General features: G+C 50.6%; 2 protein-coding genes across 6 annotated transcripts in view; one reads left to right on the forward strand and one right to left on the reverse strand.

Annotated features, from left to right (window-relative positions):
* The window catches only part of SHROOM1 (shroom family member 1), a 29,928-nt gene extending 24,989 nt beyond the window's left edge, over nt 1-4,939 (forward strand). For 4 of the 5 annotated variants that reach the window (XM_035560811.2, XM_035560808.2, XM_035560810.2 and 1 more), the window contains 3 exons: nt 999-1,149; nt 2,377-2,649; nt 4,351-4,939. In XM_035560811.2, coding sequence (XP_035416704.1) covers nt 999-1,149; nt 2,377-2,649; nt 4,351-4,605 — 679 coding nt within the window. In that variant the 3' untranslated portion in view covers nt 4,606-4,939. The remainder of the gene's footprint in view (nt 1-998; nt 1,150-2,376; nt 2,650-4,350) is intronic. The other variant, XM_035560812.2, reaches the window with a different exon arrangement.
* A 7,955-nt stretch (nt 4,940-12,894) lies between these two features.
* SOWAHA (sosondowah ankyrin repeat domain family member A) lies at nt 12,895-15,869 on the reverse strand. The gene is made up of 3 exons (XM_035560579.1): nt 15,819-15,869; nt 14,135-14,541; nt 12,895-13,903 (listed from the first exon to the last, which is right to left on the reverse strand). The coding sequence occupies exons 1-3, from the start codon at nt 15,867-15,869 to the stop codon at nt 12,895-12,897; spliced, it is 1,467 nt and encodes a 488-aa protein (XP_035416472.1).
* Between the last annotated feature and the right edge of the window lie 1,582 nt (nt 15,870-17,451).

A 17,451-nucleotide genomic window follows, 5' to 3' on the forward strand; every position in this document is an offset into this window, starting at 1 on the left:
GATTTATATGTCAAGAAATACCTGAGGCTATAAGTGCGTAATGGAAGAAACCTGGAGTAAACCACACCATGATAGCTGCATGCAAACAAACAAGCTGCGTGCATGGAAAGCAAGAGAAATCAGCAGGCTGTACATTAGTAGATGGGCATTTGAGGTATGACAAATTTAACCCAATTCTGCCAGGGTAAATTTGCTGCTGTTCAGCCAGGCCGTGTGGCTCCCACACCACGCCTTTTACAGATTTTGCAGATCGAGGCGTTCAGCAGATTCGTCCACTCCTGAGCCCGTGGGAGTGGGAGCTGGGGCTGCACATAAGGCCAGGAGCCGGCCCGGAGGTCCCTGCTGCTGAAGGTGGCAGGAGGCGCTTTGGTGGCCATGCTGATGTGTTGTCAGCAATGTGCTGAGCTGGGTGCATCAAAGCCAGTAAGAGACCTTATTGAAAGGGACTATGATAATCCCGGGCTACAATTTTTTTTGCTCTGCATCTTTTAAAATGTTAGAAAAGTCCCTGCTGTGGGATGAGAGAAAGGTGATTCGGAAGTAGAGATGCATAAAACCAAGGGCATAATCATAGAATGGTAGAGGTTGGAAAAGATCTCTAAGATCATCTGGTCCAACCTTCAGCCTAGCGCTGCCAAGTCCCCCATTAAACCATTCACAAAGCACTGCATTTACATGTTTTTTGAAGACCTCTAAGGATGGTGACTCCACTACTTCCCTGGGCAGCCTCTTCCAATATTTCACAACCCTTTCAGTGATTAAATTTCTCCTAATATCCAACCTAAATCTCCCCTGGTGCAACTTAAGGCCATTTCCCCTGGTGCAATAAGGTCTCCCCTGAGCCTCCTTTTCTCCAGGCTAAACAACCCCAGCTCCCTCAGCGCCCCTCAGACTTGTTCTCCAGACCCTTCACCAGCCTCATTGCCCTTCTTTGGACACGATGTTCATGAACAGAACTCTAAGTGTTTGTCACAGGTGTTTATTTTCTGTACAAAAAGCAGGAAAAGCAATGGAGACGTGCCAGAAGAATGTTCTGAACCCGAACTCAATGCCAAGCAAAGGAGTGACAGTCCCATTTGTAAGGGAAACCAGACCCCAAACCGGAGCGGAGATGACACAAAGGACCTAGATGACATCACGTGTAAGAAAGTAGGTAGATGGCCATCAAAGGAACCGTTGTTTCTTCACCACCACAAAGTTATTTATGCCACATTCATGTACTGTGGGTGCTCCTATTCATGATGTTTATCCCAGTAACAATGTTTCACGTATAACTTCAAATCATTTATTTTTCCAGTAGTAAATTTCCTAGTGAATTGGCAAATTGACCACGAGCAGTGGTGTTTAAATTCTGCCTGGCTTTATTCAGATCTCTCCTTCCACACACTTACCTTCAGCAGGTCGTCGGGGCTGGCTTGTGTCTGAAACGAGCCCGCAGGTTGGTTATCCCTGTCCTCGCACAGCCAGCTCCTGTGCAGCAGCTGGCTCAAATCTGGTTTCAGTAGGTGTAAAATTCATTACAGCTGGCAGCGTAAATAAGAAATGGTTTTTACTCTGAGAGAGCTGGCAGCAGTTTCTGTATGTTACAAGGGTCTGTTAATTTCCATACATGCAGCAAGTAAAGGTAGCATGGACGTAGCTGGACTCTGGTTCTAGGGATAGACACAGGGCATCTCGGAAGGGTAACATGTAGCTTTGAAGAATTAAATTATTTTTTTCCCTGTAGAAATTTGGCCATAACCTCTCTCAGGTAATTATAGTCTGCCTTCAGGAAGTTCCTCCTGCTGTGTATGTGGTGATATTTTTCGTTACCTGCTGTTTAACTGCTGCTGCTCTTTATGGTGACATTGGCTGATTTCCAAAAAAAGCTGATATCGCTCTCCCACTCTGATCTTGGGGCCTCTCCCCGTAGTAACACTGCGGTATTAGACAGCCTTCTCCGCTTGCTTTGCTACTAGGCACTTTGCTCACTTGCATCCACTGAAAAGATCATTTTTTTTCCGTGCATATTATAAATGAAATTCCAGTCAGTTCTTGTGTGGTAATAGGGCTGTGGCTTCACGGTCATGTCTTAGACAAAGCCACGTGTATACACGTTGTAATCTTTGTTGTAGTTTACTTCTGACTGTGGTTGGAAGCTCTCAGAGCTAGGAATTATATCAGCAGTTAAGGCGATTACCAGTAATTTGCTTTTCAGAGTTTGAGAATTAAGTATACCTAGGATGATCTTTCTTTTTTTTTTCCTTTTCCAGAGCTTGAAATTATTTTAAGTCTTAAATTCGGCAAAGATGACATGAGAAAATTGCCTTCTTTATAAATGACACGACTTCTCTTCGGCGATAAGCCCCTTGTGATTTTTTTTTTTCCCCTTTGCAGCTGGAACTCATCTCCAGCCTGCGCTCCAAGCTGCAGGCGCTGTGGGAGGACAGGGAGCTCGTCCTCTCGGAAGCCAGCGACTGCGCCGCGCGTGGCAAGGAGCTGGAGGCCACGGTGCACGACGTCTGCAAGCCCAACGAGTTTGAGCGCTACCTGATGTTCATCGGTGACCTGGAGAAGGTGGTGAGCCTGCTGCTCTGCTTGTCCAGCCGCCTCGCCCGGGTCCAAAACGCCATGAGGAAGATCGATGGCAATACAGATGCCGAGGAGAAGGTGGGTGAGGAGAGCACAGGGTGTTTAATTTGTTCGCTTTGCGTCTTTCAAGGTGGGGCTGTGCTCTGACAGCTCTGAACGGGGGGGTTGTACCCGACCTGAGCCAGCCGCTGCTCGGGCAGCGTTTGGTAGCGGGCAGTGAGGGGCTGGGTCTCCATGGCCCAGCACAGACAGTTTGCTGCTGGAGAGCCCTCGTGCACACGCAGCACCAGCTCTGCTCTCGCAGCAGGGCGGTGGCATGGCAGGAGCAGCAGGACCTGGGGGCTGAGCTTTTGAACCCGTGACCATTCGTTCCCTCTGCAGCAGATCACAACCTGTGCTTCAGAGGTGGTTGTTTTCCCACTGGTAACTGCAGCGTGGTAATTACTGCTGTGAAACCTTATTTCACTTAAAGGGCACGTCTGAGCTATAGGGAGCAGGAGGAAGATGTGGTCATAACTTCAGATAGAATTTCCTGTAGTTTAACTCAACCGGCCGCTTTTGCTGGAAAATTAGGAATTGTCTCATGTCGCCAGGAAAGCTTTTCAAGTCTGAAATATGCTTTTTTTCTAGAGAAGACAAGCTGAGTTTATCCTAGGAATGATGGTTTCCTGCTGTCCTTCCTGCTTTTAGACATGCTTTTATCAAAGCAATACCTGCTGCTGTTATTTTTTGTTCAGAAATTAGAAAGCACGGTGTTACTGCTGGGATTCCTGGAGCTGGGCTGCTGCCGACCTTTTGTGCATGTTGTAGAGGTTTGTTGTAGTTGGAGCACAGCGGGGCACTAAGAATCCTCCCATGCAGAGTGGTGTAGAGAAGCAGGACCTACCTGCTCTGAAACGTCTGTCAAGTTAACGTGAATAATTCTGGGCTGCATTTCACACCTAATGGACTTTGTGCTTTGTGGTTGGCAGGGGGCAGCCGTTTCCTTAGTGTTATGTTTGTCCTCTTCATGTAAATACATTAAAATCATTTATTCAAGACTTGGAATAACATGCTCAGTAAAGGCTTGTTTATGTGCCAATATTTTTTGCAAGTATCTCCCAGTCGCTGTAATTGCCCCGGCAGTCTTGCTCTTTGATTCCAGCTGCTGCCCTCACGACGCAGGTGGTGGCAGTTGCTCTGTGCTGTTTAGGGACTTGGTCCTGAAACCAGAGATTTTCCAGCTGTGGAAAACTTTTATCCCTATGAAAATCATTACAGCTGAAAGAGAATCAGCTGAAATGTGAAAGGTGTTAAAATCCCATGGGACAGGCAAGGCTTGATGCTTGTGGGTTTGGGAAAAAGAAACCTTTGAACAGTTACTGTCTGCCTCACAGTTATTTTAGTACACGTGCATTTTAATAGAAGTAACATGATATTTTTTGTATGACATTGGCGCTCTGGCCACAAACAACTCAGAAAATACAAAGATGTGTGCTTAAAAAACTGCTAATTGAAAGACGGATGCAGGATACTCTAAAATTAGCAGAATGTTAAGTACATTGATTTTTGTCCTGAGGGCAGCATGGAAGAAGTGAGCCTTGATGGGATTTACTGGGTGTCTTTACCTTGCAAGCCACAAGAACGAGTAATTTAATCTATAAAAAACTCATGTGGAACACAAAGCCCACAAGAGGAAGTAATTAAACTAAATCGACTGTGGCTTCCAAATTACGATCCAGAGTCTGCCAGGAATGATGAGTTTTCACAGCGTGCTGCTTTGTTTTTTCATCCCATTAGCAATCGCTGAACAAACGGCACAAGCTCTTGTCTAGACAGCGGGAAGATGCAAAAGACCTGAAAGAGAACCTGGATCGCAGGGGCAGAGTGGTCGCTGGCATCCTTGCCAAATACCTGACGGAGCAGCAGCTCCAGGACTACAGGCGCTTTGTGCAGGAGAAGACCTCCTTGCTGATCGAACAGAAGGACCTCGAAGAGCAGATCAAATTTTTCGAAGAACAGTTAGAAAATCTCAAGGAGAGCATCCCCCTCTAACACCCTAACGGACCGTCCGTTTTTGTACCTGGTCATTTGTGACGTTTTCCTGGGAATCCGTGCGCGCTGACCGCCCTGGGCTCACGCTGATGACCTGTGCGATGCTGTTAGTGCCCCAGGACCGACAAGTGCTTAGAGGCTCAAGGCACGCTCTGGACACGCTTCCCCCCTGGACGGGCCAACTGACAAAATCCTGCAGTGTGTAGCAGGCTGCGTTTTGGAAATGACTGCTAGGATGTCTTATTCCTCTAAATTTGTCATGTATTTCCCCTTGTCGTCTGTCCGTCTGTTTCCAGATTGACGTAACTGCAATAAAAGAGCAGCACAAGTTTGCACCTCGTGGGTGGGTGAGTGTTTGAAATGGAAAACGATGCGGGTGTGCAAATCTGAGCTGAGATTGAACAAAATCATAGGGAATGCTACAGATCGCTTCGGTGAAACTCCTGCACTTGTTTCTACTGCTTATGTACGTGACACAGTAAAAATACATTGCAATGGAAGAAAATAATCATTTTCTTAGTAGTTGCCTTCCACAAGTACCTCCTGGCTCTGCGCAGCCCAGGTGGGCTGTTCAGTAGCGGGTCTTCTTATGAGGGCAGAAAAAAAATGCCAGTAGGTGTTGTAACCGTCTTAAAAGAACATTTCTGGGAACGTTAAACTCTGAACTTACTCCTGCATGCTGTGTTTGCAAAGTCCTCGCTATGCTTTTGAAGTGTTTATTTTTCAAGCAACGCCTTTGGGGGCTGTTTTTAAGTAGCTTTCAATTGCCAGTGTGCACAAGGAGTGCTGAACGTGGGGAAAGAGCTCGGCTGCAGCAAGAGGTAGGTGGGAAGAGCGGAGGAAATAATTTGGTTTCAATGAGGCTTTGTATAATTCCCTTGGCAAAAATCTTTTAAACTAACGTTGTGTTTTGAGTCAAACCAGTGATGTTGCTGTACTTAAAATTTGAGTGTTTTTTTTTTTTTTAAAGTGTTCAGTGAGAGGAATATTTGGTGTGAGCTGCACACCTCGATCATGAGTGAGGCAGCTAGGAATCTAACTCAGGTTTCTTCCACGGGCAAAACAGATTTTCCTTGTTCCCCGATGCCAGGCATTACCAAGAAATGTTTTACTAGCGGTGCCTCTGAGGTCGCCAGCTGTTCTCCCTCTGCCTTCAGAACAAACGGACGTGGTGTTAGGTGCTTCACGGGGTCCAACAAATAAGGGTTTGCTCTGTGGCTGTGGGACTTCGGTTTGCACTTACACAGACGTACCTGTATCGACAGCCCTGCTCACGTTTATGGAGAAACAACCCAGCGTGATGTACCCTGAGTAAGGCTGCAGAGGTGGCTTCAGAGGTATGTCTACAACGCTCACCAAGTGCCAGTAAATGTATTTGTAGTAAAGGGTGCAAGGGGATGGTTTAGAACAGTAGTTTTGTCCTCCTGATCTGAGCAAAACGGATTGTGCTTGATGTTGGATCCGCTGTTTTACCGGACACAAGTAACTCCAGCGAGCAGTGCCCCAGCTGTTCAGCAGGATGGCCACTTGGCTTCAGTTGAGCTCATTGGAATAAAAAGTTTGAAGTTTCTGGGGTGGTTGAAGAATGGGGCAATGTGTCAGTGCCAGCTGACACCGCTACAAAATCCGCAGTCTCTCCTAGACTGATCAAAATGTGTGGTTCCTCTCCTAGCTGAGGAAAACCAACTAGTCGGAAATAAATCGAAGCTGATATGCGCCTTGAGGTGAAAGGATGGGTCTGCACCCTTCAGTTTCTCTTGGCTTTTTGGTCCTTGGTGTCATGGGGAAGACTTTGGCCACTCCTACCACGCTGGCATTCACAGGTATGTGTCAAAGAGCAAAAAGTAGAAATAACTTCTACTCCGTTTTGCAAAAAGTCATGTATCTGTGCTCCTTGTTACTTGTTCTAAACTGTGAATTTCAGGCAAAGTGAAAATGATACAGCGATGAAATCGAAACCTCTTTGCTGGCAAGCAGAAACAACACTTGCAAGGCACCAGCAGCTCTGGATGTCAGGTGGGTCTCGATTTTGATGCTGATCGTCTGTTATTGATTTGTTTCCAGTGGCCAAGCCCAAGGCAGTGGTGCCAGCTCATGCTGGAGGTAAGTCACAGAATCACAGAACCGTCTAGGTTGGAAGAGACCTCCACGATCACCTAGTCCAAGTCGCGTGCAGTACTCCCGGAACACCTATGTGCTAAGATGTGGGCTTGTAAAATCAGTCTGATGGGCAAACACAAATGATGATTTAACCTGATCCCATCTTAAGAGCTTTGCAGAGCATCCCTTCTAACGCGTAGGAGCAGCCCCAGGTACTTCTGATAATGGTCAAAGGCTGCGGTGGCTCAAAATCGCGTCTGTTACTTGCAAGAGAAAACTTTTATTGCCTAGAGCCAGAGAGATGAGCACATATAGCAGGTGTGGGATAGAGCAAGTGGCCAGTGGAAGGAGAACATGCGTTCTGCTCATTTGACAGCGCCTTGGCAGCGACTGCGGGAATTTTAGAGGTAGTGGCTCACTTAGGATTTGATTTAACACCCACTGCAACGTGTGGGAGTCACTGCTGGATCAGGAGCTGCTGTTTCAGCCTCTCAGGCACTAAATTGAAAGGATTTTATTATTTCTGTTTTTTTAAACCCTGGCCTCGTTCTCTTCACGGGGGCGTTATGCTGTTGGACTTGTGCGTGCGGAGCTAATTAAGGAAGGGAGGGGTGCAGGGGTTAATGCAAATGTACTGCAGAAGATGTATCTGGTGCTTGTGAGAGCTGCGCTTAATAACTGGGAGGATGTTCTCTCTGCTTTGGGAATTCATGGCAACCATCTGAATAAAATTTTAAAAATAAGCTCAGAGCAGCGTTGCAAAGCTAATCTTCTACACCCTAAGGGAGCCCACGTATACGTGGAAGGATAATCAGGCAGTGGGAATCGTGTAACCTCTGGGTTTAACAAAACGCACTCAAGAAGCAGCTCGTGAATTTCCCCGTTAAACAGCAAGAGGCATTAAAGGTTGTATGAGAGATTCTAAAATGTCACATGAGCCTCGCAGCTGAGTCATCTCACGGATAAATCCACGGAGAGGAAGTATGGGCTGAGCCGATAGAGGCTTGATTTGCAGAATAAGCGACACTGCTGAAATCGTGTGCAAACAGCCAGGGGTCTTTGTGACGGCCTTCAGCCCACGAGAAGAGAACAGGAGCATCCCACAGCACCTCACCACGTAACCAGGTGTGAAGCAGTCCCTCGTGACGTCCCTGCCTGGTGGCAGCTCCTGACGGTGAGGCTCCCGCACCCATTTTGGGGGTCCAGCTGGCTGCCCCCTCCTGCCCGTGAGCTCGGTGCCGCGCGGTGTCACAGCGGGCACTGAGCGGTGGCGGCAGCAAACGGGGCCGAGCCACCCCCAGCAATGGGCAGAGGTGCACGGGCAGAGAGCTGCTTCGAGGGGAGCGTTCCCACCAGTTGCTGATACAAATTTACCAAAAAACGTTTTGAGGTGCAATTTGGTGGCTTTGGGCACGCCCTTTTAGGGGCAGTAAGACCCACCTGCTTGTGCTGGGTGCTGCGCCGCGTGCTTCTACGGCAGGTCTGTGTCAGGAACCCTGGCAGGTGTAACAGTGCTGATAACTGGAATGAGTTTGGTGAGAGCAAATACAGGAGCAATTTCTCTCTCTAAATACTTTTTTGGTGCTAATCTGGTTTATTTTGCACTGTCACTCTTACTGCTGGTGGCTAAATGACCATTAGGGTGTCTCCTGATGTAGCGTTTCTGGTCCCTGACTTCGCAAGGACCGGGAGGCTGGCAGCCACTGGTGGTGGTGGGATCCAGGGCTGCACACTCCATCGCTGTCCTCAGCTGTTCCTCAGAGAGGGAATATGAGCTGAAAGGTAGGAAAGGGGAAACATGACCGGCTGTAGCTCTTCCTGCTGGGGCCACAAAGCACTCCCTGGCTGTTACATGCTGTTTTCCTGGCGGCGGGGGACAAACATTTAGACGCTGCAGTCAGTGACAGAAGCTGAGCCCTGTAGAAGGGCTAGATGTGCTTGACGATTTGCTTTGTCTTATAAATTAGTGAAATTAGCCTTGGCCCTGGAATGGAAAGTGAACGTTCCTTATCGTGATGCAGAGCTTTGGATCTGTGTCGTCCTGCTCTGCCCCTGCGGTCCCACCACAAACAAAGTGCTGTTCGTGCCCGTGCTACGTGCAGGCCAAGTCAGTGTTATTAATCTCTTTATGGATGTATAGGGTCCCACATTAGCACAAATCAGTGGAATGAGCAAAAACAGCCGTGTTGCCATTTTACTTTGATTAATATGCAAATTAGGAAGCAAATGCATCCAAGGAATGTAGGTCACGGTGGAAATGTGCAGAGCACAAGAAGGGGAGAGCAACGAGGAGCTCAGGGGCACTGTCTCATGGCCCTCACCCCCCCTCGGTTCATTTTGCAACTCTTGCTGGGTCTGTTGGCAGTTATGAAGTGACTCTTCTGATGGACATTTTGGTGATAAAGCCAAAACCTTGTAAAGGCTCCTTTGCAGGGCAGGGTCGGCATTTCCCAAGGATTTCATGCAACAGCTGTTCGTATTCAATACTCGTGAGAAGAGAACTGAGACAGAAAAAGTCTACCTGAACCTGCCCACAACTGCATTGCCTCGTTCTGATCAAACAGCCCTAGCCTGGAGGACAAAGTCTGGCCTTTTGCACAGAACCACAGCTTGGAGCTTGTTTGTGAACCTCTCCGGCGCAGATTGCTGAGCTGATACTCCTCAGAACCTGTTGTGCTGGTGAATGGGCAGAGCTACGTTACAAAAATGACCGGAGTCAGCGTCAAACATTACTTTGGTGATCTCTGCTGCTGCTAAAGTAAAACCTACACCAGTTTCATTTGTGTAGCCACTTCAGTGAGTGTGGGGCATTCACAGGTTACCAGTGACTCTGCTTGTGTTGCCTACAAGTCTAAAAAATTACCTTGATTTTGATTTAAATACCAATAACTGTGTGCTTTACAGAAGTGAGCAGGGAGATGATCTCCATATTACAGCTGGAAAACTGAGACGGGACAGGTAGGCAGACCAGTCACCAAGGCAAAACAACCCCCGGCTCCTGAATCCTGGTCCTGTGTTGTGCCTGCACCCACCCTTTCCAGCTTTAAATCGCTGCCAGCCCTCTCCCACCCTGTACGCCATTTCCACGCAGCACAACCAGAGCCCAGGGGCAAGTTTTTTTTTGTTTTTATCCTTTCCTGCGATCAGCTTTGATGGTGCAAGAGGCAGCCCCCGGCTCTGGGCAGGGCCACAAGCTCGGAAGGCTTTGCCTGGCCGGCGTGCTGTCCCCTCGCGGTGCTGCTGCGTGCTCACGAAAGCCTCCTGGTTAAACTTTACAGCTGTCATTCATTCATGTCAAAGTCCTGTCGTGTTCAGCTGGGTTTGGGCTTCAAGGAGTGAAACGTGAGAAGCTGCTGTTAAGCTGAGGGATTCATGAAGCAGTACTGTGCTTAGTCTCTGCCAAGATACTCCCATGATTTGCTAAAAGTCCCATGCCATGTCCCCCCACGGTGTAAGCAGCAGCACACAAAACCGAAACCAGGAAAGCTGAAGGACTGGTTTTACTTCAAACCGAGGGTGATCCGTGTTTTTGTAAAAAGGACTGGTTTTACTTCAAACAGAAGGCAATCTGTGTTTTTGTGAAATGGCAGCGGTGCGTTCTGGGCACCTCTGAGTGTGTGTTTGCACCTGAAGGCATGCAGCACTGGGTGCGCTAATGGCAGCCCGCCTAAACACTATCTTTTCCTTAATGTGCTCAGCAGGGAGGAGTGAGCTGAGTCACGGCACAGCCTCGCGGGCAGAGCCTGGCCTACCCCACCCGCGTGGCACTGCCAGCCTCGGCACCCCCCGGCATCGCAGCCCTTGGCCAAGCACCTCCCGGGAACGCGGCGAGGACCAGGGCTCCTCCAGCACTGCTGGGGGCTCTTGTGGCACGCCAGTCGGTCGTGGTGAGGCCTCCGAGGAGAGAGGAACGCAGAACTTCCTCGATGGGGAGTGTTGCAACAAAGCCTTATCGCAGACGTGACTTCTTCTTTCTGCCCTGACGCAGCAGCGCAGGAGCTTTGAAACCTTCTCCCTGCTTTCTGAAGGTGAAGTCGTAACCACAATTTGCAGTGGTTTTTGGGTTGTTTTTTTGAACAGAAGCACTCCCTCCTCATACCTTGCCTCTGCCTCAGGTTGTTTTTACTCAAAATTAGCACTAAAAATTCAGGCACATGACGTGACTACATGCTCGACTATACCTATTCATAACAAACCTCCAAATAAGACTGAGTCAATCCGGAGACAGCTTCCAACTCGCACCGAGGCAGCCTCAGTTCTGTGGGCGCCTCAGAGGTAAGGCAAACACACACGCACGCTTCTGTGGTTTCAAGAGCTACAGCAGGAAGGTGTTTAATGTCACTAAATTGAGAAAGGATTTTAAAAACAGAGCGACAGACATTTTTCCTGGAACTCTGCGAGCTGACCCCGCAGCACAAACCGCAGTTTCAGACGACCGCACCGGTCACTGGTCACACCAACAGCTACGGAGCAAACAGAACTTTTTTTTTTAACCCTACTCCAGACACAGAAGTCATGAGGTGCTTGGTCATTAACATTTGCGTAACAACTTAATTAGTTCTATACGGAAGCAGACGGGTGCAGAATAATCCCATTCTCTCCCGAGAGCAGCTGGCTCGGACCCTTCTGCGCTCAGTGGCTGCAACCAACGCCAGGGACCGCGGGGCCAACACCACAGGGAACGAAGGCAGCGCCTCCACGCCCAGCGCGGTCCTATGAGTGTTTGGGAGAAGCCAATTACAGACAAAGAGAGGAAGTACAAGGCGTAATTCAAGGCTGGTAACAAAAACCAAAATCCACGTTCCTGAAGTCACTGACTTGGAAAGAAAGACAAAGCATGCAAACAAGTGTTTGGGTACAGAAACCCAAACACCTCACTGGGACCGAGAAGCACAGCAAGCACAGAACTGCCGTCACCTTTGTCACCTCTGAGTTGTGCAGCTCTGTTGTTACATTTTTAGATGAAAAATGAAGCGGTTTCAGCAGACTGTGCAAAGCAACCAGTTTCTCTTCTTAGCTCTGCCTCTTCATTTCAGGTTAAATTTAGCCAAATAATTTAAAAAATAATAACAATCTCATTGCAAATATGTTGCTTGCAGTTAGCATGCTGTTTGGAGCTACATGTAGTTCTCTCTCTATAAAACAATTATAATACAAAAGAAAAGTAAGTTTTAGATCAGTGATTCATGCTGTTGAGATATACATTACTTTAAGAGGTCATGCAGACATTTTATCATGAAACACCCAATGGAACACAGTCCAATCTTTTTATAAATATTCTTTGTAAGTAGTCCAAAATCAAGGTTCAGATTTTAAATAAAAAGAATCAGACATACAAGCCTAACTCTGTTTCCAGTTGGCTGCTCATACTGCACAGGATCCGAGTCCTGGTTTTTCACTTCAAACATCAAAAAGGTTTTCATTCAGATTAAGCGATAGAACTACAGTCAGTTTAAGCATTCACAGTTTTGAGACATGGTTAGTACCACCTGGTCAAAAACTCCCTCAGGAAGAGGGTGGGGGGGGGCGGGAAAAAGCTAACCTAGGCTTCACAGTGAGGTAGACAGGTCAGAGTGACTGAACAACGAGGGTTTTTTTCTTTTTTAACCTCTTAATCTAATAAAATGCTTTAGGCAACAATTAATGTTAGTATTTCTGGTAGTGAGAAATTTCGTTTTGAAAAAACACAATTTGAAAATACACATTTTTAAAATAGAAATATTCCTCCTCTGTTACCAAAACATTCAGAAACGTCATAGAAAACTATGCATCTTTCCTCTAATGCAAGCCTGCTAGATAACAAGCCGTGTTAAAGCAGCCGGCTACCAGGCTGCTGTTCACAGTGTAAAATATGCAGTTCTTTACCTTAGTTTGGCTCTTCAGCTGAGGAACACAGACCAAGAAAGCTGCACCTTAAGCATTTTAACCTGTCTACACACAGAGTCTGTGGTCTTAATGCATCAGCATGGTACAAGGGCTATCTGTAACATTCCCTGTGCAGTTTCCTTTCCTCAGGCTTCTGAGCACTGGGTTTCATCTGGCGGCCTTTGAGCCAGACCGTTACTGGCTCACTTGAACTTACTTCTAAGAAGAAAGACGTGGAGAGAAGAAATCCAATTTACTTCTTCAAGAGAAGACCAAGGCCCCCAGTCACAGTATTGAACAATTCCGATCCCCAGAAGGCAGAGGCTAGTGGCCAAAGAACAGCTCAGAGACCGGCCGGCGTTTCACAATGACCTCTTCTTGCTCCTCCTCCTCTACCACCTCAGAGAGGGAACAATACGAAGGGAAGCTCCCTCTGGTCTTTGGCTTCCTCCTCGGGCCTGTCGTGGCAGCCAGGAGCTTGTTCAGGGATGAAGGCTTCCTTAAGCCTTTGGTGAGGTCGTAGAAAGCCATGTCATCGGATATGACCCCCAGGAAAGTGCTGGTGGAGCTCAAGATGGAAGCAGCAATCTTGGTGCTTTTCTTTATGGGGAGGGAGGTTCCCCCAGTGGTTTCGAGGCTGGGGTCCCCCAGCAAGCGCCTGATGGCAATGGAGGCCCCTTCCCTCAAGCACTGGTGTGGCTTCTTCCCGCTGTAGTCCCTCAGGTCGGTCTTGGCGTGGTAGCTGCGGACCAGCATGCTGATGACCATCTCCTGGCCGTGCATGGCGGCAAGGTGGAGCGCCGTGTAGCCACCATGCGACCTGGCGTCCACGTCGACGTGAGTCCCCTCCTTCTGCGCCACCTCGATGACGTTCCTCACCATGTCGCAGTTGCCATTCTTGGCGGCCCAGTGCAGGGCGGTGAAGCCCGAGATGAAGTCCCGCCGGGCCGCCAGGCTGGCATCGCCCAGCAGCAGCCCGTGGAGCTGCTGGGACCACTGCCCCTCGGCCGCCATCACCAGCCAGCGGTGTTCGGCCTCCTCCAGCGGCACCGCCGCCGGCTCCTCGCTGGCCCGCGGGGTCTTGGGGACCCGCCGCAGGTTGGGCGAGCGGCACCCGGCCTCGTCCTCCTCTGGCAAGGGCGACAAGGCGGCTCCGGGCTCCTCGGGCTGCTCTGGGGCAGCGGCTGGCGACGGCACGCAGCGCACGGGCAGCATGCAGGGCTTGGGGACCGGCTCCCGACGGGTCCCGGACCCACCGGCGGGCAGGGGCACCCCGCCACCGCCGCTCCTCTGGAAGAGGCCACGGAGCTCGGACACGGCACGGGGCGACGGCTGCTCCTCGGGGGGCGACGGCTGCTCCTCGGGGGGCGACTGCAGCTCCTCGGGGGGCGACTGCAGCTCCTCGGGGGGCGACGGCTGCTCCTCGGGGGGCGACGGCTGCTCCTCGGGGGGCGAGCGCAGCTCCTCGGGGGGCGAGCGCAGCTCCTCGGGCGGCGAGCGCAGCTCCTCGGGGGGCGAGCGCAGCTCCTCGGGGGGCGAGCGCAGCTCCTCGGGCGGCGAGCGCAGCTCCTCGGGGGGCGACGGCGAGAGCCGCCCCTGAGGCGGGGGCCCGCCGCCGTCCATCGGGACGCCCCCGGGCGGCGGGGCGGGCCGCAGGTGCCGCCGCAGGACGACGAACTTGCCGTCGTCGCGCTCCTTCACCACGGCCACGGCGTTCACCGAGCGCTTGAAGAGCTCCCGCCGCTCCGCCCGCTCCGCCGCGTCCCCGGCGGCCTCCAGCAGCGGGCGGAAGGCTCCCACCAGCTCGGCGTTGCGCACCCGGCCGCCGCGCTCCCGCAGGAAGCCCAGCACGGCGGCGGGGCTGAGGGCGAGCTCCGCCATCCCGCCGCCGCCGCCGCCGCCACAGGTGGACGAGCCGCTGCTGACAGAGCTCCACCGACGGCCCCCGGTGCGGAGGGAGGCCGCCCTGCGCTGGGAGGAGGCCGCCCGGGGTCCGTCGGCTTCAGGCACCTGCGGCCGCTCCCGCTGAGGTGACCGGGCCGCCCCGCCCGCCTTCCTCCTTCTCCTCCTCCTCCTCCTCCTCCGGCGGGGAGCGGCGCGGCCCCGCTGTCTCCTCCCCGCGGGGCGGCGCTGGGCCGCGGGCACCGCCCGGCTCCGAGGCCCCGGCGCCAGGTGAGGGGCCCGGCCCTGAGGGGGCTCCGAGGCCCCCGCCGCCCTGCTCCTGCGCCTCCCGGCGGGCCTGAGCCGCGGCCGCCGGGCTCCGGGGGGGGGACTTCAGTTTGCTGTGGCCCCGGGGCTCCGGGGCAGGCAGGAGGCAGCCCTGGAGCCTTCCCCGCGGGCCGTGTCCGGGGAGAGCCGTGTGGGTGAGGGCCCCCCTCAGCCTGCTCCGTAGGCAGCGCACACGCTTTGTTGATTTATTCCTCTTCCAGCTGTCTAAAATGATCGGTTTTGTTTCGATGTCAGCAAGCTGGTGCAGCTTTAGATAGCAGCCACCCTGCGGGGTCAGCTCTGTGGTCCCCAAAACCCTCCCTTGTTCTGCGGGCTCAGCTGCGAGTCCTTTGGGTCAGCGTCTGTGACCTGAAAATAAGTCAAAGATAGGTGGATGGGTCAGCGTTTTGAAATAAGTTCACTTACATGTGATGCTATATATCATATCCTCTATGTTTATCTCTTATCCGTATCGTATCTGCACCGTACACACGTGTCCATGTGTATCTATAAATGCCAAAACCTTCACAGCATGCCCGCACCTATTCATGTGCATCCGAGAGAGGAGACACCTTCTCTTTTCATAGAGAGAAGCTGTCTAACTGTGCTGCCATATCAATTACTTCTGCTTAAGCGCTTCTTTTAACATAATTATTGTTCTCAATTCTACAGTAAAAAACCTCAGACAAATGTCTTTTCCCCAGGGGAAGGAGTAGGACTGAAGACCTGCTGGAGAGATGACGTTCAGCCTGCAAACTTGTTTTCTCCTCAGCTGAGTGTTGCAATTGAGATCACTAAATTGATTCCTGAATGACTGAACGGTTTGTCTAGGAAAACAGCAAGAGCGACTGAACACGGAATGAGCAGAGTCAGTGTGGCATGAAGACAGATAAAAGTAACTGCACAAGGATGGATGAGCAAAACAGAAAATAGATTTTTGTTTTCACCATCTTGGAGCTTGAATAAAATGGAGTATCAGCCTGTGCTAAAGTCTCCATTTTGAAGGCAATTCAAGGTGCAGTGATCTCCACGCGGCGTACCTCTCTGCTTTCCCGTTGAGGCTGACCTCCTTTCTGCCTCTTCACACCCATTACTGGTGGTGGGAGAGCCTCTTCCTGCAGATTGCTCAGTCTTTGCTTGGCAGCCTTTCTCCTTCTCGCTCCATCTTTGTGCAGATCTCTGAAAAGCTATTTTATCTCTTGCTAACAAGCTGGCGCCGAGCCAGTTCCTCAAAATCATTTTGCTGCTCTGTTCTTTCACATAATAGCATGTAATCTTCATGCTGATTGTAGCAATTCAGTATTTCCATGTGAATCGCACACCTTTTATTACTGCCTTTAGATGTGGAATATACAGTAACCTCGCCCTCTGCCGAGGGAGCTGCTAGTGTGTAGTGTTTTGGTGTATTAGCAATGCCTTCTAGCTTACGGCATCCCACAGTTCTGCCTTGCCTACTGTAGAGAGCTAATAATGAGCAAGCATCCAAAAATTAATTGCTATGCTTTGGTTTCAATGTTGATTTCTTTTCCTTACTAGAATCTGTTGCAGGCATAAGAAAATCTCAGCAGTCCATGATTTCTGCATTGCAAACTTTCAGCTGTACCCTAGGATTATAGTTCATGTCTGCAAATGAGCAAGAGGAGGAAGGAAAATAATTCAGAAGAATAGGCTTTTGTGTAAAGCATTTTCTTATGTTACAAATGTTTCAGGAGGAGTTGCTCCTGTTGCTTGAGTTGGCTCAAGCACGGCAGGCTCTGTCCTAGGGCTGACGCTACGCAGGGGACTGCACGGCTCCGGCAGTGTTTCTGTGGGTGCTTGCAGGGAGGTGCTGGGTACTGTGCTTGCGTGGACAGTCCTGAGAAAGGCGTCAGCTCCCTGCACCCATGTATCCTTTGGGACCCACGAGGGTGCTGCCAGCTCCCCCTGTTTTATCCCCACCCCAAAAGGTTTCCTGCAGAGGGCCCTCCGTGCCCCAGGAAGCCTCTTGCTGTGGCCGAGGTCCCACCACCTCTCTGGGGCCCAGAGGAGGGCTGTTACGGAGGCTCTTCCCCCCTGCAGGTCCTGGCATTCCACGTGGCCCCGAAGCGAGAAGGCACGTCCCCAGGAGGTTACCGAAGAGGAAAAGGGACGTCTACAAGTGCGCCTCGTGCCATGCCAAGCGCGAACTGGTTCCTCTCGTTTAAGCGCCTTGTTATGAGGAGCTCTTTCTCCAGGTAATTTTCCAGTGACTCAGCCAACCACCTGCCCCATGCACGCTCTCCTCGTTCTTTGTGGGCAGCCTGTGCCGTATGGCTGTGCTCCTTTTCACAGTCTTTCAGTCGGTGGTGTGAGGTCTCTTCCCCAACTTCCCTCTCTCCATCCTTTTTGCCGGTGTTGTCCCTTATCTGCTGATGTCTTTTGGCTGCCCACCTTTCAGGCTGAGTGCCAAGTCCAGGGGACCAGATCCCAGTGAGCTTCTCTTGTTTTACTCAGGGCTGGTCATACTCTGATCAGACTGTGCAGCAGAAATTAAGCTTTTTGAATGAATTGTATTCATTTACATAATAAATGAGTTTAGAGCATCATGGACGTTATGCTTATCAGTCATCTGGAATTTCCAGCCTTAAAAAAACATGAGAAGTTTTACCTTCTTTTCTGTGTCACCAAAAACTTATAAAGCAAATATTTTGTGTG

Source organism: Cygnus atratus, chromosome 14 (assembly GCF_013377495.2).
Source record: "Cygnus atratus isolate AKBS03 ecotype Queensland, Australia chromosome 14, CAtr_DNAZoo_HiC_assembly, whole genome shotgun sequence".
NCBI lineage: Eukaryota > Metazoa > Chordata > Aves > Anseriformes > Anatidae > Cygnus > Cygnus atratus.